The following is a 20,755-nucleotide window of genomic DNA, read 5'->3' as shown; positions in this document are numbered from 1 at the left end:
GTAGTGAGGGAGGGGAGGAGAATGGGAGGGCATGTTCAAAAGGAGGGCAGGGGGCTGGCACTCTGAGGCCTCGAGGACCAGAGTAGGGCAGGTCTGCTCCCGCACTCTTCTGCGTGACTCCCAGGCATCTGGGCACTGGCGCGGCAACAAGGGCTACAGTAGAGCCCTGCAAAGACCACCACTGCCACCTCGGGCTTCATCACAGGGGGTCCCAAAAGGCCTGTCAGAGGACATTCCAGCTTTGTCCATTGCAATTAGGTTTTCCAGGAGGGGAGGGAGGTAACTGGGTCCCCACAGGGACATTCCCACTCCCGTCACCCCTCCTTTTGCTGACAGCTCAGCTCCCCGCACCTACCCCCCAAACCCTCCACCCTCCACACCCCTCCCCCACCAATTCAACCCAATCTCCTTTCTCAGATAAGGACCCTGTCACTCTAGTTTCCAGGACTGAGAGGAAACATGCCAGGTGCTAGGGGGGGTTGGGGGAGGGGAGCAGGTGAGGCTTCAGCCCTCAAAGAATGAAAGGTTCAGGAGACAAAGGGAGCACTTACCATACACAACACACGCACCTTAATACTGAACTGAAAATGGTTAGGAATAAAAACCTGTACTTAGCTCAACTAAAAACCGAGACAGAGCATCAAAGGTGATTTTCTTGCTGTTTCTGGGTGGAAGATAACCTGGGAAATGTAGTCAAGACCCTGAAATTCAGAAATTCAGAAATCCCAGGGTATTACCTGGGAACGGCACTGCCTCCCCTCAAAGTGACTCGAAAGGCCCACCCAGGCTGGCTCTTTACCTTGGCTTCTCCAGACACCTAGGAGGAGGTGGCTGTCAGAGGGAGGGGCTCTTCAGGACCAGCTCAGCTCAGACTCCTGAATCTGGGGGACCACAGGAAGGAATTGCTGCAAAAACAGGACTTGAGGGTGGAGCAATGGGAAGAAAAGTTACCCCAGGGCAGTGGTCAGTGCCATGGGAAACCACACTGGGCTAGAGAAAGGTCATGTGCCGTGCAGCAGACACACCTCTAAAGGGCCTTCCTCCTCTACAGAACTGGTGCTAGCGAGGCCTGGCCTGCTCACCTTGCCGTGTGCTTTCCCTCCCTGCCACTTCAGCTGTCTGAAGCGAGTGTGAGATCTTAGTAACCCCCACCAATGTACATTTACAGGATACCTGCACAGGCATGCTCCTGTGTTCCTCGGGAACAAGGATACGTAAGGTAAACTGGGGCAGCTGTTACTAGGCCAATGGGGAAAACCAGTTCTGCAAAAGCATCCCGGGGCCTTCCCTGGGCATGACCCAGCCCATACCTGTGAGGAAGTATGACCAAAGTCCCAAAGTCCAGCTCTCCGAAGCCATCTCCCCTACAGCAAGGGCAGAGAAACATTTGGGGAACCAAGCTGGCCCTCAACTGGTATTAAAACCCATCAGCTGGAAGCCCACGGTCTCTAGGGGCCAGCAGGTTCCATTTGTAAGTTCTGCCTGTTTATAGGCAAAAGCAAATGTTGGGCAGAAGCAAATGAAGGGAGCTTTGCCTTTTCCAGAGAAGGCCAAGCTCAGTGCTTCAGCTGGGCCTGTGTCCACTCCTTCTGCTGTAACCACGGGACTGCTACACCAACCGACTTGGTAAAACCCCACAATGTCATCTGCAAACAGTCTGAGAGGACAGCTGGGGGTTTGGGTGGAACATTTTCTGAAGCTGGGAGGACCTTTAGAGCTCCTGTCTCCCTGGGAAGAGGTCTAGGCACTAGCTGTTGCTCTGTGAACTGGAGTCTCGGCTTGTCTAATTCAGAAAACCACCCAATGATCTGAGCCTTCGCCCTGCCCCCCCCAACACCCCCCCGGCCTGCCTTCCGGCTGATCTACACCAAGCCCGGGCACTTCTCATGCCCAGGCCAGGCTGCCCCTAGTCCTGTCACTTTACACACAACCCTTCTCACACAACCACAAAGGACTGAGAAAGACCCTGCAGACAGTTAAGCTCATAAAAATAAGAGACTCCCCACAAAGCTCCAAACCACCACCAATGAATTTATTTGAGGGAGAAAGGGTCAAATCTTATTAGGAACTTTAAACTGGATAGGAAAAGACACTGATCTGCCTAACATCTGGGTGTTCACAAGTGCACAGGTAACCATATCCTGCACGTAAGGCATCACCATTAAACCAATGAACATTTGACGAGAAGGACACGTTCTGAGCAGTCACATGATTTCCCTTTCAGAAGGTGCTGCCTCATCAGAAAAGTAGTGTTGAGAAAAACGAAGACAGTCTCCTAGCAAAGGCCTGGACATGACAGCGGCCTCGTGAAAGGGGATCACACCTTATTTACAAAGCAAGAGAGCGACACTCCCAGCTGAGCTGCAGGATGAGAGCTGGGGCTGACTCCAGGGGTGTGAATGGGGGTTGGGACCTGACTTCATGAGCCTTTGCTCATCCAACGTGGGCCTCCACAAGCCATTCTTCGGCCCCCTGCACAAGACAGACTCAGGAAATCTGCAAAGTAGGGGGATTCTGCCCCAATTTCCCAGCCCCACCCCACCTCCCCCAGGTCTAACAGTGACCAATCCACTGGACGCAGCCTCACCCCCACCCAACCCCTACTTCTGGACAGACACATGGCATATATGGAAACCGAAGCCCAGCTGTGCTGGAGCACATCTAGGTGCTGCTGGGTTGGCTGTCTTACAGGTGCCCCGAGACGATCAGGCCTCACCCACGGTGGCCAGGCTGAGAGAGCGTGTTTTTTTTTAGGTGATTCAGGTTACTCCAGGGCAAAGCACGATCCTGATGACACCCGGCGGAAAAGCAGGCTGGAGCCTCGAAAGAGCTGGCCCTGGATTGGAAGGAGCAGTAGGGTCAGTGAAAGGGAGGCCATGCTTCTCATCCCACCCCAGAGCCAGGCCAGCGAAAGACAAAGAAGGGTCCAGTAGCTCAGAGACCCCAGAGTCGGAGATAGAGGGCCTAGGTTTGCATTCCTGAGGGCAAAGTCAGAATCTGCTCTGTGCTGAAGCACAAGGGAGCAGTTTACTTCATGCCACAGGGTGCCCAATATATATATTTTTAAATTTATTTATTTTTGGCTGTGTTGTGTCTTCGTTGCTATGCACGGCCTTTTCTCTGGTTGCGGCGAGTGGGGGCTACTCTTCGTTGCGGTGTGCGGGCTTGTCACTGCGGTGGCTCCTCTTGTTGCGGAGCACAGGCTCTAGGCGCACGGGCTTCAGTAGTTGTGGCGCACGGGCTCAGTAGTGTGGCGCACGGGCTTAGTTGCTCCGCGGCATGTGGGATCTTCCTGGACCAGGGCTCAAACCCGTGTCCCCTGCATTGGCAGGCGGATTCTCAACCACTGCGCCACCAGGGAAGTCCCGGGTGTCCAGTATTCACCGGGCTACTGAGTAGGAAACCCCCAGAGGAGACTCACTGCCCTCTGGCTTCAGAGCCCAAGTGGACTGGGGCTCCTCCAATATTAGAGGATGTGATGCATGTAGGACCAACTGGATTCGCTGGAAGGCCTGCGTCTGTCTCTGGCCTCCCTGCTTTCCTCCTATCCGTCCTTTTCTCAACCTTGAGGCCAGTCAGTGTGCTAGCTCCTCCTGCCCAGGCCACTGCCCCATTTTACTCTGAAGTCAACCAAGGTCAGGAAAAGTCAGGGATCTGTCCTGGGCCAGCCACCTGGATCCTTAACCCAGAGCTCCAGCCAGCAGGAGGGTGCTTGGGCATAGAACACAAAGACTTCAAGACTGGCAGACTCAGGAAATCTGCAAAGTAAGGGGATTCTGCCCCAATTCCCCAGCCCCACCCCACCTTCCCCAAGTCTAACAGTGACCAATCCACTGGACGCAGCCTCACCTCTCAGAAGGTGCTGCCTAGGCACTAGCTGTTGCTCTGTGAACTGGAGTCTCGGCTTGTCTAATTCAGAAAACCACCCAATGACCCGAGCCTTCGCCCTGCCCCGCCCCAACACCCCCCCCCCCGGCTTGCCGCCTGGCTGATCTACACCAAGCCCGGGCACTTCTCATGCCCAGCCAGGCTGCCCCTAGTCCTGTCACTTTACACACAACCCTTCTCACACAACCACAAAGGACTGAGAAAGACCCTGCAGACAGTTAAGCTCATAAAAATAAGAGACTCCCCACAAAGCTTGCCAAGCTCACCACATGGCCCAGCTCCACCCTCAGGCTCTCCTGGGCACCTGGGGCATCCTGCGCGGGTAGAGGGAGGGGCCGGCCTCCAACATGCCAGGTGTGTTTTCATCCCAGGTTACTTGAGGTATAAGAAGTTCTTGGGCTTCACCACCTACCCTGTGGGCTCCCTCATACTTGTTCTAAGAGTCTTGGAGAGTTGAAGAAAAGAAGACCTTGTCTGATGTGTAATTCTTAAGTAAATTCAGATCTGACAACCTCAAACCCCTTCTACAGGTTACAGAAAAAAACAGAATGAACTTTTTGGCCAATCCAATAAAATAAAGCGAAAATTTAATTTAAATGCCTCAAACCAAAAGTCTACATCCTCTTTATCCTCCTTACAACATCGGATTCCATGACAACCCCTTAACTTTCCATGTAATGGAGAGTCCACAAAACCTTTCCATCTGACTGATGTGGAAAAGTGAGAAAAGCCTCCCTGGAGAGCAGGCTTACCTGCACACTCAGGTACTTCCAGCAGTGGATCCAGGATTTGAACACTGGGGAATAAGGGGGTAGCCCGGCCTGCAGCCTGCGGGGAAGGAGAGCATGTTAGATCCAGAGAACAGCGGGAGACAGATCAGCTAAGGAAAAGGAGCCCTCGTGAAGAAATGGCTTGGGGCTGCCACCACCCCCATACCAAACCACAGGTTCCTCCCAAAGGGGTGTGATGAATCCCAGAGGAAGCCAGGGGCCTGGTGGGCCAAGCCCACACATAGAGCAGGTGGGAGGGGGCAGGGCACTGGACGGGCTCAGCCAGGTCCCCCCAGCAGCCTTGGCAGGGTGCCTGCAGAGGGGCACACACCTACCCGCAGTTATTCACGGCCATGAGATCACCGACCAGCAGGAAGGGGTAGGTCAGCATGCTCACTGCGATCTGCAGGGAGACCTGAGGGTCAGTGAGCCCACCTACCACCAGCCCCCGACCCGGGCTCCAGGAGCAGGCACACCCTAGACCGAGGCCTGCCTCCAGCCATCTCCAGAGCTGGCCTCTGAAGCCCCGCCCAGGCCCCCAGCTCAGTGGGAAGAGCAGCTGGCCAGACTTACCCCCATCACAAATTTAGTGTAGCTCCGGATGGCCAGGGCCTGGCTGAACTGCAAAGACAAAAAGGGAGACTGGTTTGCCCCAGGTACCTCGGGATGCAGACTTCAAACATGCAGGCCCCCGCCCCGCCTACGCTGCCTGGTCTGCAGCCCCTTCACCTCGCCCTCCGCACTGGCCTCACACCCCCTCTGCACTCAGCTCCTCACATGCCCGCGGCACACGCTGCGCTCCCTTTCAGGGCCTGCCAGCAGCTTCAGTGGCCTGGCAGTCAGAGCCAAGAGAAGATCTGGGAGGCAGAAGTGGGATATCTGGACTGGAGGGCCTTCTGTGACCCAGCCAGGGATGGTGAGTGGAAGAGACGAGGTAGGTGGGATCATGGGCTGTGGCCTACGTAACCTCCTCCGAGCTGTAAGCTGCGAGGGCTGGGCTTTTGTTTGCCTTGATCAGTGCCTGCCCAGGGCTCAGCGCACAGTAAGTGCTTACTGAATGGAAAGTCAGGCACCCATCTGAACTGCACACAGAATCCTGGGTCCTGTAGCATAAGGTGAAGGGCAACCCTGGGCTTACTGCCACCCTACCTCACCAAACTCTCGCCCCCTTCAGGCCCCAACTCCTGAATTCAACTTTGCCCATGAAACAGCACCGAACTACAAAGGGTGACTACCTATCCCTCAGCTTCCTGTGACATGGCCATCCCACCCGATGGATGCCCTGCAACCCTGGGCGGAGATTTGCTCAGCCCTCTGCGTGAGTGGCAGCCTCATCTTAGCCTTTAAGCCACACACAGAAAAGCACGTGAAAAATACTCTCAGTGAAGTGTCGACTGCTGTTCTCAGTGAGGTAAGTGCAGTAGCCCCTGGTCAAACACCTGCCCACCTGGACTGGAGGAACCAATCAGCTGTGGGACACCCCTCCCCCTCAAGGCACCCCAGCTGTCCCAGGCTTGTTCTGTATGTGAAGGCAGTAGCTGACCCACCCATAACGCCCTTGAGAAAGGGGCATTGTGCTACTGTAACTGCAGGTGGGAGCTGCTCTCTATGGAGCAACTGTTATCTGCTCACATTAAAAGGCCAGTAAGACTCACCTACCCAATTCAAATGGCCAGTTTCCCTCTGCCCCAGCTGCGAGCTCTCAGAGGCACCCCTCACCACAGACTCTTTCCCAGACCGCCCCCACCCCGGAACTGCCATTCTGGGGCCCAGACACAGACACACGAAGACTATGAACCCCACCCACCCCAACGAAGTGATTCTGGCAGACAGGTCCCCAATCCCTCACCCAGCCTCCGATGGTGGGTGATTCCCGCTGTCAGAATGTCTGGCTCCCAGGAACCCCTGCCTATCACTGCTCCCCAACTCTTATCTTGGGTCAGGCCGAACCAGCTGACCTATGAGATCCCCAGAAACCTTTCCTCAACAAGTGCCTTTTAGAAGGACCAAGACCTCCCCATGCCTGACCCAATCTGCCGAGGTCTGTGCATACCAGGCTGTGTAGACCACTGCTAACAAGAGTGGGGTGCACCTGCATGGGACACTTCCTAGCTGACTGAAGCACCCTCAGCCTGGCCCAGGGAAAGACCTAGTCCCAGCCCTGTCAATTCGCAGGCAAGGGCCCCAGGAGAGCCCTTCAATCTCTGGGTCTCATCTGTCTGTAAAACAGGATGTTATACCTGCTCTGTTCCTTTCACAACTGAGGTGCTGCCAGGATCAAATGTCATAATGTTCACTAAAGGGCTTGAAAAAGCCTAAAACACTGAGCGGAAGTTCAAGGGTTATTATTAGCTGGTCTACATCCTGATTTACCAGGGATCCCTAGTTTGGTTTGGATCACTGCCTCAAACTAGCCATGGATAAGCTAGGGTCTGTTTGACCTAAAGCTGCCCAGGGACGGGCATTCCAAAAACCCCTCTATGTCTTGTTAGCAATCTCCTCTCTCGAGGCCGTTCTCCTCGGAGGCAAAGCTGACCCAGGGACAACCAGAGTCTTCTCCTCAGACCCCTCCCCAGAGGCCCTCTCCAGCCCTAGGGGCCCAGTACTCAGAATCCCAAAGTCCTCAAGTCTGCCCCAGACCCTGGGCATCAGCAGTACATGGAAAGATGGACAAGTCCTTGTTCCAACCAACCTGGGAACCTGGATTCTGGTCGTTCCCCAGCCCCCCTGGGGTGTCACTCACGCTGTCATCCACCAGGTAGGCATTGATGAAGTGGGCCAGCAGGTTACAGCCCCACAAGAAAACCACATCTCCCAGGAGGTGAGGGATTAAGCCGCTAAAAAACAAGGTGAGCAAAGATGAGCAGGGGACGGAAGAGAACATTTCCTGGGGGCTCCACACCCAGGAAGCAGACAAGGATGTTCCAAGCTCAAAACTTCAGCATATCCACCAGCACCACCTCGGGAAGGAAGCCCGCAGGGGCCACATGGGCCAGCAGCTATCCACAGCAGGAAAGCAGTGTTCCTTTCTCCACAGGGAGTGGGGGGCGGTATGTGTGTTATATGCTACATCTGACAGCACAAGTTAATGGTCTCACAAGCGGTGTTCAAACCACAGAAGCTGGGCCTTAAGATGTGAATGGTGCAAAATCCGGGATTTTCCAATGCAGATTATGAAAGAGTACCTACACGTTAGCCGTCTTCTCCTGGCCTTTTTACCCAATCCACTCTCACAAAACACTTTGCTCAGTGCACCTGTATTCACCCCTGGAATGTTCCACTAAAAACATTCCATACAAGCTTTTACAAGGAGGGCTGACTTTTAAAGTGATGGCCTTTAGAATGCGCATCTCTACACACTAATGTGAAGTTTCCCTAAAACACAGTGCTGAGGGCAAAAAGCCAGATTGAGACCAGTGGGTCCTGTGTGATACTTGTGGGTTTGGGTTTTTTTCTTCTTTTTATTTATTTATTTTTGGCTGCATTGGGTCTTTGTTGCTTTGTGCGAGCTTTTCTCTAGCTGCGGCGAGCGGGGGGCTACTCTTCGTTGCAGTGCGTGGGCTTCTCATTGTGGTGGCTTGTCTTGTTGTGGAGCACGGGCTCTAGGCGCGCGGGCTTCAGTAGTTGTGGTGCACAGGCGTAGTTGCTCCGCGGCATGTGGGATCTTCCCGGAGCAGGGCTCGAACCCATGTCCCCTGCATTGGCAGGCGGATTCTTAACCACTGCACCACCAGGGAAGCCCTTGTGGGTTTTTTTTTTTTGAATGTGTTTATTTGCTTGTTTAGATATAGAAGGACATGGAAAGATCTCCAGGAAAACAGCTATCTCTTGGAGAGAGGACACAGAATTATGATATTTGAACTTTCAAAAATCTTATTTCAAAATATTTGAAAGTTCAAAATACCTGTAACACATCTATGATATGAGAGATATAAATAAAGTGAACCTTCATGAATGCAATTTCCAATCCTGTTGCTTCCACCTGTGCTCAGACTGACTTTTCACAGGTACACTCAGTGCTTTCTGAGTATGTACATCACCTGTTCCACAAACACGTGAAGAAAAAAAAAGAACCCAATGGGTAAGGTATCTGTTGTGTGGGAATCCTACTCACACACCAGAAAAGAATGTATACAATGTGTGAAAAACACCAGAGGTGGTGATATGTAGTGTTTTAGGGTCTGAAGCACCAGTCACACAAGCAAATATTTATTCACACACATATATATGCACACCCATACATATGTGTACATATACATAGACATGAATATACATATGAATATGTGCGTATATAAATCAAGGTTTATCGACCTTGACACTATTGCCCTTCAGGTCTGGATGATTCTTTGTCATGGGGGCTGACCTCTGCACTGCAGGATGTTTAGCAGCATCCCTGGTCTCCACCCACTAGATCCCAGCTGTGACCATCAACAGATGTCTCCAGACATTACAGATGTCCCCTGGAGCAAAATCACCTCCTAGTGAGAAGCACATATACACACACGCCTACACACAGAACACCTGGCCGATGATGAAACCACAAGATGAGTTAACAGAGCCCCATGTCTAGTGTACTGTGTATTTAACAGCATGTGTCTCTGCCTAGACCTTAAAAAAGCAAAACAAAAAATATTTGTCAGGCCTGGACTTTGGGTTCTGTTTGTAGTTTACAGTCTTTTCGGTGTGAGCTTTCTTTACAGGTGGAGTAAGATGGGTGTGAGACACCAAGGAGGGCAGGGGGTCCGGGGCCCTCAGGAGACTGTGTGCCCTGAAGACATCTGCTCTGCAGAAACACAGGCCCAGCACAGCCAGGTCTTGACTTTTTAAGAGAAACCAGAAATAGGGATTGTTTTGTGAAACAACCTAAATGTTGAATATGAAGAACTAATTTCTCAGAAGTGCTATGTCAAACAGGATCCATCAGCTGGAGTCAGCCTGTGAGCTGCCAGGGCTTGACCTTCAGCCCGTGTCACAGATTTTCAGTGACTTTTCAGCAGTGAAACCAAGGATGAGGGAAGACCTGAAGACCAGCCTCGTGCCCACCCCCAGCCCTGGAGCACATGGACGGGGACAGTGGGGTCGGGGGTGCGGTTTTGGCCACCCCCACCCCCAGCGTGCTGGACAAACAGTACCATTTCTGTGTAAGCCGCAATGTGGACAGAGCTGGGCAGCTTTGTTCCCGATGATCCGTAGCGCGCATAGGCCATGGAGCTCTACGGGCCAAGGAGCAGCTGCTCAGGCAGGGACAGAGCCCTGTGGTTAGTCTGAGGCCAACAGCTGTGGCCTGAGGGCTGAGCATGCGCCTGTTAGTAGAGCCATGCTCCGTGGCCAGTTACGGGGTGTATAAACTCACGTACACAAAGAATCCCAGCAGCCCCTCTTCTTTGAAAATCTTCCCAATGGAGCTCAACACGCCGCTGTGGAGAACACAGGGATACAACGTCACCTGGGCACCTTGGAGAAGCCCATGCCCTGGTGTGGAGCAGAGCCTGCCACCCTTGCTCAGAGCCATCCAGTCCTGGCCGGGATGGGGAGGGGGCATTCTCTGTCACCAGGCAGAACCCAAGTGTAGATGATTACAGCTCTGTTGGGGAGTGAGAGGGCGTCTACGCAGTTTATGGAGACTGGGGAAACCCAACCACCCACAGGGGCAGAACCCCAGTTCTCTACTGCTTTTTTCTATGGATCTGGAATGTAGGAATGAACCTTCTAGCCTGGGCTGCTGCAGAGGCGACAGGACCTTCTCCTGCCTGGCTCTAGTGCTTACTTCTGGCTGAATAACCTTCTGGCAAAGAAGCCTGCATGTCCCACAGAGAGAGGAGGAGAGGTGGCGAGTGGAGAGAAGCACCTTCCCAGAGGGCAGAGAAGGAATACAGGGCCCTGCAGCAGGAGGCCCCGTGATCAGACTGCACAGACGCAGCTTGGGAAAAGGCATCTGGCCCTCCCCAGCAGGGAACTCGGGGATGCGCACCCTGCCCACTGCAGCCTGTTAGAGATCACAGGACAGGCTGGGATGTCTTAGGTGTGAAATGCAAAGGAGGCTCAAGTGCAACCTCTGTGACCTGTGACAATGCCAAGTGACCTGTTCTGCATAGAGGCTCTGCGAAGCCAAGAGGGCCAGGGTAGCCTAGGAGAAAGACGGTGGGAGCCAGAACCCTGCCAGGCCCCGCTACCCTTCCTCTCAGGACAGTGGCTCAGCCCACTGGGTTCTAAGCCCACTGGGGGAATGGGCCAATTTCCCATTAGTGAACTCAAAATGAGGCACCATGGCAGCCAAGCTTCCTGGGGCAGTGGCCCCAAGGACAGCAGCAGAAAACAACTGAACCCAGGAAATAAGAATCTGAGCGAGGAAGGATAACAGATGCATGTACTCCTGCCACAAGCCTCCAGGACCCACCTCCTGTCCTGCACTGAGCCTCAGAGGGGCAGGGAGGGCACAAGTGCCACAGGGAAGGACTGCGTCAACACACCTATGCCCCTACAGATCCAGCTCAGTGTCAGGCATGGCAGGTGCTGGGTAAATATTTGGCAAACAATGGAAGGGCCAAGCCCCAAGGCCATGGGGTAGACGGCCGCTTAGGAGAGGATGAAACAAACTCTAAGCTGGCTTCTGTGACAGCTGGAAAAAGGGCTAGGGCATAACCTAGGGGGTCTAGGAGGGAACCCCGCCAGGACTCCTAATCCAACTGGACTCCTGTCCCACTCACCCCTCTGCAGGGCATCTAGGCTCATCCAGGGCTGCCCCAGACAAGAGAGGGAGAAAATACCCCTGGACCCAGACTATGGAAGCCACTACCCCATTCCTCTGAAGCTGGCACACAAGAAATAGGGCAGAAAAGGGGCAGCAGCTGACCACAGTATGGCCTGTCCTGGCAGACTCTGAATAGTGACAGGGCCACTCCTGCCAACCCTAAGAATTACCCACCTGTACTTGGCCTCCCGTCCCACAAACTGGACCATGCAGCGCATTGAGATGACTGAGGAAAGAGAAAACACAAACAGGTGACATGGTGGCCAAAGCCCAAGACTCCCCAGCTATGGGTGGGGTGCCCGGCACAGTGGCCACTGCACAACATGGCCCGTGTCAGAGCGCGGGAGGGGAGGAGGGCCCCTGGGATTCCCCATCACACCCCATGACCACGGCATCCCATTTCTTCTGGCTGGGAAGAGCCCCAGCTCCCTTTGGACTGAACTCCCGGCCAATTCCAGTGATACTACTTCCCAGTAATTCTACCGCTGCCCGTCTACAGCCCATGAGGGGTCACCCCACGGCTGAGATGCAGTCTCCAATGGGGCGGCTCACCATGCAGGGGGTGGGCCAGCATGCGGGACACGCACTGCATCATCATCTCATAGGAGGTCTGCAAGAGAGCAGAGGGCGGGGACTTGGTCTGGCCTGTCTCTGGAAGTGGTGCTCACTGGGAGCTATAAGCACTTACATGGGAAAAACTGGGATCTGCAGCACCCATGTGGGGTCGGTCTACCTCAGATGGCCCCCCTTGTCACCCACACAAAATTCCCTCTGCCCAGGACTGCTGCCAGGTCCCACGCCAGGTCCCGTGGCGGCTGAGAGGCTTTCTGTGATTCCCTGCAGTGGCCCTGCTGGGGCTCCTTCCACATCCCACTCCACTGTGCACACAGCAGGCCCCAACTGTGACTGTTCAGTGACCTGCCCAACTGGGCAGTGAGAGATAATCAGGCTCTCCTCTCCAATTCCAGGTACCCACCTCCTTCACCACTTTCTTCAGAGAAGTCTTCATGTCATCTTTGTTGGCAACATGCTCAATCTCATCTGGAGGGAAAACCTGAGATGCAAAGAACAAAGGTGGATCAAAAGCAAAATACAGGTGTGCCTCTTCGATGTAACTTTGAAGGGATGGAGAGGGCAGGAAACAGCTCCTACTATTTTCTTGGCCATGTCCATTAGCTGGGCCCACCTTGGGTAACCCCCCGGGGCTGGAGCTAGGGGGGAGAAAGTCCCTGCCTAGTGTCACATTTGTAAGAAAGCAGGCAGATGGTGAGGCAGGGGCCTTTCCAATTGAGGAGACTCGGCGTTGGACCACCAGGGCTTGGAGTCTGGCTTTGGTGCTGGGGTGGAGCCCTGACCAGTCTGGGAACCAAGAAGCAGGACCGGTGCACATGGCTGCCTCCAGGGGTGGCAGGGGGCTCAGGGAAACCTCGGGCAACCGGTCCTGGCTTCACCCCGGGCTCACCTTCTTCATGCTGCCCCGGGTCACGGTGGAGAGGGCGTTGGACATCAGGCGGGGGCTCAGGCCTCGGAATAGCCCTATCTTCCCATCCACTTGCACAATGTACTTGGCTACAAGAAAGCAGAGGTGGCAGCGTCATGTTCAGCCCAGACGCACCCACTCCTGGGTCACATTCACACCCAGACCAGACGCAGCTTGTCCTTCTTCAGTACCTGCTGACTTCAGTCACGGAAGGGAAGCACCGTCCAGGACCCCGGAAGCAATCGGGCCCCACCCCCAAACACCTTTTCTAGCCCATTTCTTTTTGTAAAACCTTCAAAACATATTTTTCTGACAAAGAAGTTCATACGTTTTTCTTTTTGTAGCTTGGAAAATCTACTTGGCAAACTTAGCTACAGTTTCTCAACTCAGCAACTTAAGTGATGCAACCTAGGAACCAATTCTGTTGCTTATAAAAAATGTTTTTCTCTGGGAAAAGAAAAAATGGAAAAAGGCAACCACAAGCGATGATGAAGTTTGCAACCTAAGGCAGGGGAAAAAGGAAAAGGAAGGGCTGCCAGGGGAAAGGCTCTAGAGTGTCCTTTGAGCATGCCACGGAGAGGGCCATCCCCACCTTGTCACTGTGCTGCATCCAGGATCCCACCTGGCACTTACTGGCATTTATTAATTACAGGGGGGAAAGCCAGTGGAGAAGTAACTAAAACAGAGGCACCAACGAACTATTCTACAGAAAAAAACTTAAGTGGTCAGGGAAGCTGGACCCTGACCCTGTTCGAGTCAGTGTTTTTTTGTTTGGGTCTTTAAAAGGATACTTTCTTAATGTTTTGCTGTTTTATTCAATATCAACTTTTAAATGATGTTCAAAAAGGAAACATATTTTTATAAACCTGCATACCTGGAAGCTGGCAGAACATTCCCTCAGACAATGTGCTCCCCTCGAGCCAAGACTTTAGCTCTCCAGCACCGCACAGTGGCGGGAACCAGCAAGGGAGGGTGCCGTTCTCTCCTCTGCCACATGTCTGCCAACAGCAATTCCATGTGGCAGCTGTATGGGCTTCCCCTGGTCCCGAGAGCACCTGGTACCTGCTTGTTTGGCTTCCTGAGATTGGGGTGGTGCTGGAAAGACAGGAGTAGGAGGAGAGAGGACACTGGGCGACGTGGCCAGGACGCCCTGCTTCACGGAGTGAACAGGCAGAAAGAAGGTTTATTTTGGGGGAGGGGAGCGCCAGTCAGCAGAAGGGAGAGCTGGCGGGATAAAGCCTGAGTGTGGTCTCCAGCAGGACACTTAACCTCTTTCCATCCAATTTCCTAGCCAGAAAAAAAGGGAGTAAGGACCCCTATTTCTCCCCATCTCAGAGCTGAATTACGAACAAGTGAGAACAGACAAAGGTATGCAGAAACGTCTACAGAGGCCTTTGTGGGCCCAAAGGGCCCCCTGGCTGGCAAGGGGCTCCATCATTCCATGGTTTCTCTGTGGTCCCTGAAAACTCTCCAGGAAGTTCCTTCTGGGAGACCACCAAAGAATGTCATGGCAGCTGTGGCGCTGTTCATAGCTGAGGGGGAGTAGTAGACCCCGTCCAGACAGTCGCTAGACAGCCAGACAGCTGAGCCCCTCCCCAACACCAGGAGTCTGCTTACACCATCTGCGCTGAAACAACATTTATATAAATGGTGGGGGGCGGGGGGAGCACCTCAGAACTCTGCTCATCTTTGCAAGAGGCAGTAAGGTGATTGTCAAGACCCCTCTGCCCTGAGTCCTTTCGGGAATGACTGTGTGACATGAACAGAGATGATCTGGGTCCCAACCTCTCTACGGCTAGAGCCTGCATAGTGGTGTATGGAGGAATCACACGTAGGGGTCGGCAGCCTGCCATCCTGGCCCCCCGCAAATCCAGCGTCGCTCTGCATACCGGCTTCGTTGCACTACAGTGGGGGGTGCCTCCCTGATTCTGTGACGTCCTCCTTCCCCACGCTGACAACTTTTAAGTGAAACAAATACGAACAGATTTCCCCGCAAAATGACATGTTCCACCTGGCTCTATACTGTACTCAACAATGAGGTGGCAAAACTAGAAGGGAAACATGACATCAGATTCTGCCAGCAGGGTGTGAAGTGAAAAAAAGGTGACAGGAGGCGAGACCCCAAGTTATTTGGCAGAAAGAAAGATTTTCAGAGAAGATGCTAGACTGACTAAACAGATAAGATGAGCAGAGGTGGAGGGAGCATGAGAGGGTCAGCCTGGCTGTGAACACAGAGAGCAAAGGCACATTTAAAGAATTCTGGGGAGTTCCCTGGTGGCTAGTGGTTAGGATTCCAGGCTTTCACTGACATGACTCGGGTTCAATCCCTGGTCGGGGAACTGAGATCCTGCAAGCCATGTGGTGTGACCAAAAAAATAAAAAATAAAAAAAATAAAGAAGTCTGGAAAGGGTGGGGACTGGAAGAGGGACAGGGATGGTGGATCTGAAACGGCCTTGGCCAGCTGGGGGTCAGGGAATGAGCAGCACAGGCAGCTGGTGGGCTTTGCTGGCATCAGGGAAGCTCCACCGTGGTGGGCTTCCTGATGGAGAGACCCTCTGGCAGGCAAGGCTGCAGGGGGCGGAGGGGGCGGGTGCTTGTATGGAGGGCCTGGGCATGAAGAAGCTGATAAGGAGTATGGGGCCAGAGCAGTTAGCAGCCTTCCTGAGCTCGAGCAGCTCAAGAGGGCACACCAGGGGTGAAGCCAAGACCCACCATGTACTGTTCTACACCCAGGGGATGGAGATGCCTGAGTGAGTAGGCACCACTGCCTGAGGAATGCAGGGGAACAGGACAAAGGAAAAGAACCCAGGAGGCCCCAATGGGCCTCCTGCTGGAGGAGCAGAAAAGCAAAAGAACTGCTAAAAGGGCAGCCAGACTGCTCAGAAGGCAAAGAAAAAAACAAAAAAAAAAACGGAAATCCGCCCCCTACCCCTGCTTCCAGGCACAGCCTGGACCTGTCTCCCTATCCTGCTGCCTGGGCTGACAGCTGGCAGCTCACACAGAGGAGCTGGACCAAAGCTGTGTTGGTCAGCTGCTCCCATCCTGACACCCTGCTGCCTCTGACCCCTCTTCCATGCCAGCTCTGACTCTGGGTGCCCCATGCTGCCCGGTGTGCTCCCCAGGGCCACCTGGGCCTGTTCCCTGTTTGACGTTTCTTTTTTGTCTCTCTCTTTTTTGTCTCTCTCGGTGTGGGCTTTCCTGCCTGGGAAGCACACTCACCGTAGGTGAAGAAGCTCGGCAGGTAGAGGACCTTCCTCCCCAGCACATTGGTCCCAATGGTGGGGGGCATCGGCTCATGACCTACCTTCAGAATCAACAAATACAAAGGGAAAGTCAGATTCTACTGTTGATTCAGTCTCACTACTTCTCACCTTTCCCAGGCCTCTAACTCTTCTCCCACAGAATCTAATGCTGTTTCTGTTGATGTTTTCCCCATCAAAACATACCCAAAATTTCATCAGTGTCTATTACTATCAACATCGTGTAATCTCCCAATGCACAGAAATGTCCAGTCCCAGCTACCTTACCATAATCCAAGTCACCCCATCCCTCAACATTCTTACCTTCCAATTCCAGATATTTCCAGTGCAGAACCCCTCCCCCATGTTTATGTACTTCAAACCCCATGCTCATCTCAGAAAAAACTCTCAGTTAATTCTCATCGCCAGGTTAAAACATCAGTCCAGTCTCAATCTCAAATGTGGCAACACCAAAACACATCACACCCAAATCTCAGCCCCAAACTTCAGATAGCTCATTCACCCCACACTCAAATTTCTTACTGTACCCACTGCAGATGTTGACAAATCTGTCCCTCTCACTCCCAGCCACCTCGAATCCCAGCTGCTCCTCAAACAATTCCTCAACTGTGATCTAATCTTGATCACCCCATATCCCTGTGACAGAATGACCCCCTCATTTCTGCAGGGTTATCATAGTTCTTGCTGTATAGATGCTGGTTATAATTAAGGTATGTGTTAAACTCATGGGTGGGTGAAGGACCAAGCTGCCCAAGCCTCTGTGAGGAGGAGAGGTTTCTCCTGAGGGGTGAGGCCATTTGTTATGCTGCCGATTAATGAGAAGATTCTCTGCTGCCAGGCGAGCGGCAAGGTGTCTAGGAGACCAGTGCCTTAGTGGAGTGTGAGAAGGCCCTTCCCTGGCAGGGGACCAGGGCCGTAGCCCTGTCCCTCAGAGCAGGCCAGACAAATCCATGGACCAGAGGAGCAGACCAGACAAATCCATGGACCAGAGGAGCAGACCAGACAAATCCATGGACCAGAGGAGCTCCTCTTGGATGTGGAAGAGGGTAGAAACAGCAGGGTTGGGAAGCTCTGCCTTAAATAGAACTAGGTATGCTTCCAGCGTTTTCTGGGCTCAATTTCCTTTCTTCCTCACCTTAGTCAAGTGTTTTGAAGTTCAGGCTGTCCCTTATGGATGGGATTCTGAGCTACATGACAGATTACTGATCATAAATTAAGAAACTCCCTCCACGATGGAGAACTTCTTAAAAGAAAAACATCTAGCCCAGGGAAGTTGAAGGAAAGGGATGGCCAGGTGAACCAAGCAGTTAGCCCTCCCCTTCCAGACCTTTCCCCTTCTGGGTTAAAAGCTCGAAGGTTCTGAGGTTAGTTTTGCTTTGATTTTGTTCTCTCACACAGGCAGCATTCCATTTACACCCTCAACTCCAAGTCTGAGCCAATGTTCTTTTGCTGCCTTATCCATTCCAGTCACAACAACTGGGGAGGCCCATCGATTCCAATTTCACCCGTAAACCTGCTTGTTCCCTTCATCCTGTATCCCCATGGCTCCCAAATCTGTTGAGTCTATTTTCTTAACTTCCACCTGTGTTATCAAAGGCACGCTGACCCTATCTCACTCCTATTCCCTTCACTCTCAAGTTCTAATTATTTGTTCCCAAGTCTACTCACCCAATTTCATCCCCAAATCTGTTAACCCAGTCCTAACCACAGCCAAAGCTGTGGTTCTATACCATATACCGGCAGAGCCAGTCCCTCAAATCTCTAACACCCATGAGCCCTGATCTCAGGCACTGCATTCTTACTCACTTAATCGGGACAGCCCCCAGATCTGCCAATCCAATCCTGTCATGTACCCCCAAACTGAGATCTTCCTTTTTGCAAGATGTTATCTCTGATTCCCAAGCTATACACATTAACATTTCACCCTCAAGGACCTCCCTGGTGGCACAGTGGTTAAGAATCCGCCTGCCAATGCAGGGGACACGGGTTCAATCCCTGGTCCAGGAAGATCCCACATGCTGTGGAGCAACCAAGCCCATGCGCCACAACTACTGAGCCCGCGCTCCGCAGCAAGAGAAGCCACCGCAGTGAGAAGCCCGTGCACCGCAACGAAGAATAGCCCCCGCTCACCACAACTAGAGAAAGCCCGCGTGCAGCGATGAAGACCCAACACAGCCAAAAAAAAAATTAATTAATTAAAAAAAAAAGACTTCACCCTCAAATATGTTACACTCAGCACCAGCTGCGTTCACATCGGGTAGACCACCTGTCACCCCAACTGGGCTCACCCATCAGTATCCACCCCCCATACAGTTCTTCTCACCCTCTGGACTTCCTCATTCCCCAATTCCCTATCCTCCTTCATTCTCCATTCTCTCTCATTCCTCAACTGCCTTTCCAAGTGACCCTTATTTCAATTTTCTTCTCCTGTAAACCAAACCTACCAAGGTCCAAATGATGGAGCCACTTCCAGGTTCCTTCACATGGAGCACCCCCCCCATTCCTTGTACTCCAACATCCTCCATTCCACAGACACTCCTATCAGCCACCCTGAAGTCCCAGCCCTCACCCAATCTCACTCCATCATCCTTGCTTCTCATCTCAAGTACCACCAGTTCCAAAGCCTCAATTTCTCTCCCAAAGCTGGCATCTCTATTGCTGCAAATACAACCTGAATTTTTATAAGTAAAGGAGCCCTCACTCCCAAATCACAACCAAACGCCAGTCTCGACCTTCCCCCATCAGCCATTTCCAAATCTCAGTCACGATTAGATTCTAGTCAGGCACCGTAATGTCCCTGAAGGAATCTCGTTCTTTGTCACGTTCCTTGTCACACTCCAAAATCCACTGCCCCCATTCCTCAGATTTCAATTACTCCTATTCTCAAGTCCCTCTCATTCCAACTGTATCTCCCATTCTCAGTCCATTATCAGGACAGTAAATCTGATACCCATTTGCCTCAACTCAAATCAAATCTCGTTTTGGTTAGGTCTCCATCTCAAACAACCCCCCCCCCGCAACTTAACTGAAAATTCTAGGCTAAATCTTCAGATATTAGTCCAAGCCCAAACCATCCACATCTACATTGTGCTCATCTCAGTCATGCCCACCTAATTCTGCCAAATGCACTCCCTCCACCTCAGCTCGGGCACCCCCTTCCAGTTCCATCTCTCCCTTTCTTAAGCAGCCCAATTCATCTGTAAGGCACTGCTGGTCCCACCAAATATGCCAAGTGCCCCTGCATGCCTCGATTCCAGAGACTTCCTACCATGGCCTCATTTTCTGCCAGCCCCTACACATCCTGCTACCCTGTGTTCCAACTGGTCCTTCTGCCCAATTCCACTACGCCCATACCCCTCAGCCCATCCCCCCATACAGCTCCCACCCCCAACCGTGAATTCAATGTTCTCCTCCAAATGCGTCATCCCTTTCCCCCTAAAAGCCTCCTGGCTCCCCATTCCAAAGAAATCACCACTACCCCTCCCCCACTGCGTCGCCCTATCTGTTCCCCTCCCCCAAAGCACGTCATCCTGTCCCCTCCTCCCATCAAATCTGTCGTCGCCATCAAATCCAGAGCCCCCATCTCCTATAAACCGACTCGCCTCCGCCTCTCCCACCAAATTCCGTCACCGTTAAATCCAGTGCCCCGGTCCCCTCCTCCCCGGAGTCTGATGCCCCTTTTTCTTTCCTAAAATTTTGGCCATGACTCCCAGTCCTTTGTTCCCCCACCCCAAACCGCTTTAAATCCATCTCTATCAAATCCAGAGCTCTTGCTCCCCTTCACCCTAAATATGTGCTCATCTTCTGAATATTCTGCCTTGGCCCCCAATCTTCCTACCCACCCAATCGCCCAAACTTCCCACCCCTCCCCCAATTCTGTTGTTTTTTCTTTCACCCCAAAATGCTGCCACTTCCCTCCTAGTCCAAGTCCATCGCCTCCATTCTTTCGTCTCCCAAAGCTACCTCTCCGTTCCATCGCCCCCTCCCCTGCACCCCCAAATCCCTTGTTCCTTCCACCCTCTCCCAAATCTGTCGCTGACCCCTTTGCCCCCTTCTCCTGCATCCCCAAACCCATGCCCCCTGCATCCCCAAATCCCTCACCGTTTTCTTCCTCTCCCGCTCCTTCTGCGCACCAACCCGCCGTCCCCGCCCCTCTCCTCAAATCCGTCGCCATCGACTCCCCCACCCCCATCTTCCTCCAGATCCTGGCCTGTCACCTTCTTATCAGCCCCCACCTCCCTATGGCGCCCCTGGTCCCACACCTGGATGAGCAGCTTCACGTAGAGCAACGGGTGACTGAGCGCCGTCACTCCGGCGCCCAGCGCCACGAAAAGAGCCTCGGTGGTCGGGGCGTTGTCCCCGGAGCCCAGGCCCCCGGATGCGCCGTCCATCCTGCGCGCCGAGGGTTGCGCCGCAGGCCGAGGGTGGCGTGGATGTGCGCGGTGTGCAGGCGGCGGATCGCGAGCCCGGGCCTCGACCCCCGCCGCCGCTCCGCCGCGAGCTCCAGCTCCTGCTCCGGCTCCCGCCATCCCCGCGGCACCGCCGCGAGCCCAGGGCGCCACTTCCGGGTCGGAAGCCCCCATGGCAAGGGGCGGCGAGGTCACT

The 20,755-nt window shown here is 53.3% G+C and overlaps 1 protein-coding gene across 4 annotated transcripts; it reads right to left on the bottom strand.

The window, feature by feature from the left end:
• Positions 1–2,011: 2,011 nt before the first annotated feature.
• MTCH1 (mitochondrial carrier 1) lies at positions 2,012–20,748 on the bottom strand. 4 transcript variants are annotated; one of them, XR_004528434.2, is made up of 13 exons: positions 20,413–20,748; positions 16,110–16,194; positions 12,872–12,978; positions 12,386–12,463; positions 11,962–12,019; positions 11,584–11,635; positions 10,016–10,075; positions 7,351–7,495; positions 5,232–5,279; positions 4,994–5,061; positions 4,641–4,716; positions 4,155–4,332; positions 2,012–2,836 (listed from the first exon to the last, which is right to left on the bottom strand). XR_004528434.2 is itself a non-coding variant. In XM_033864340.2 (12 exons), exons 1-12 carry the CDS (start codon positions 20,731–20,733, stop codon positions 2,765–2,767), a joined length of 1,170 nt encoding a protein of 389 aa, XP_033720231.1. In that variant the 5' UTR covers positions 20,734–20,748; the 3' UTR covers positions 2,012–2,764. The 4 variants fall into 4 exon arrangements, 3 of the variants coding, with proteins under 3 accessions (XP_033720231.1, XP_033720232.1, XP_033720233.2); XM_033864340.2 differs by lacking the exon at positions 4,155–4,332; XM_033864341.2 differs by lacking the exon at positions 4,155–4,332 and having other exon boundaries at positions 7,402–7,495.
• Between the last annotated feature and the right edge of the window lie 7 nt (positions 20,749–20,755).

This window comes from Tursiops truncatus, chromosome 10 (genome assembly GCF_011762595.2).
Source record: "Tursiops truncatus isolate mTurTru1 chromosome 10, mTurTru1.mat.Y, whole genome shotgun sequence".
NCBI lineage: Eukaryota > Metazoa > Chordata > Mammalia > Artiodactyla > Delphinidae > Tursiops > Tursiops truncatus.
This window is presented reverse-complemented; position numbering and strand designations above follow the sequence as displayed.

Excerpts from the sequence above, each read along its gene's own strand:
- MTCH1 (XM_033864340.2), bottom strand. The coding sequence starts at position 20,733 with ATGGGGGCTTCCGACCCGGAAGTGGCGCCCTGGGCTCGCGGCGGTGCC. Across the intron at positions 12,464-12,871 it reads CCCGGGGCAGCATGAAGAAG|GTTTTCCCTCCAGATGAGAT; the intron begins GTGAGCCCGGGG and ends TTTGCATCTCAG. Across the intron at positions 5,280-7,350 it reads ACCAGAATCCAGGTTCCCAG|TTCAGCCAGGCCCTGGCCAT; the intron begins GTTGGTTGGAAC and ends TTGTCTTTGCAG.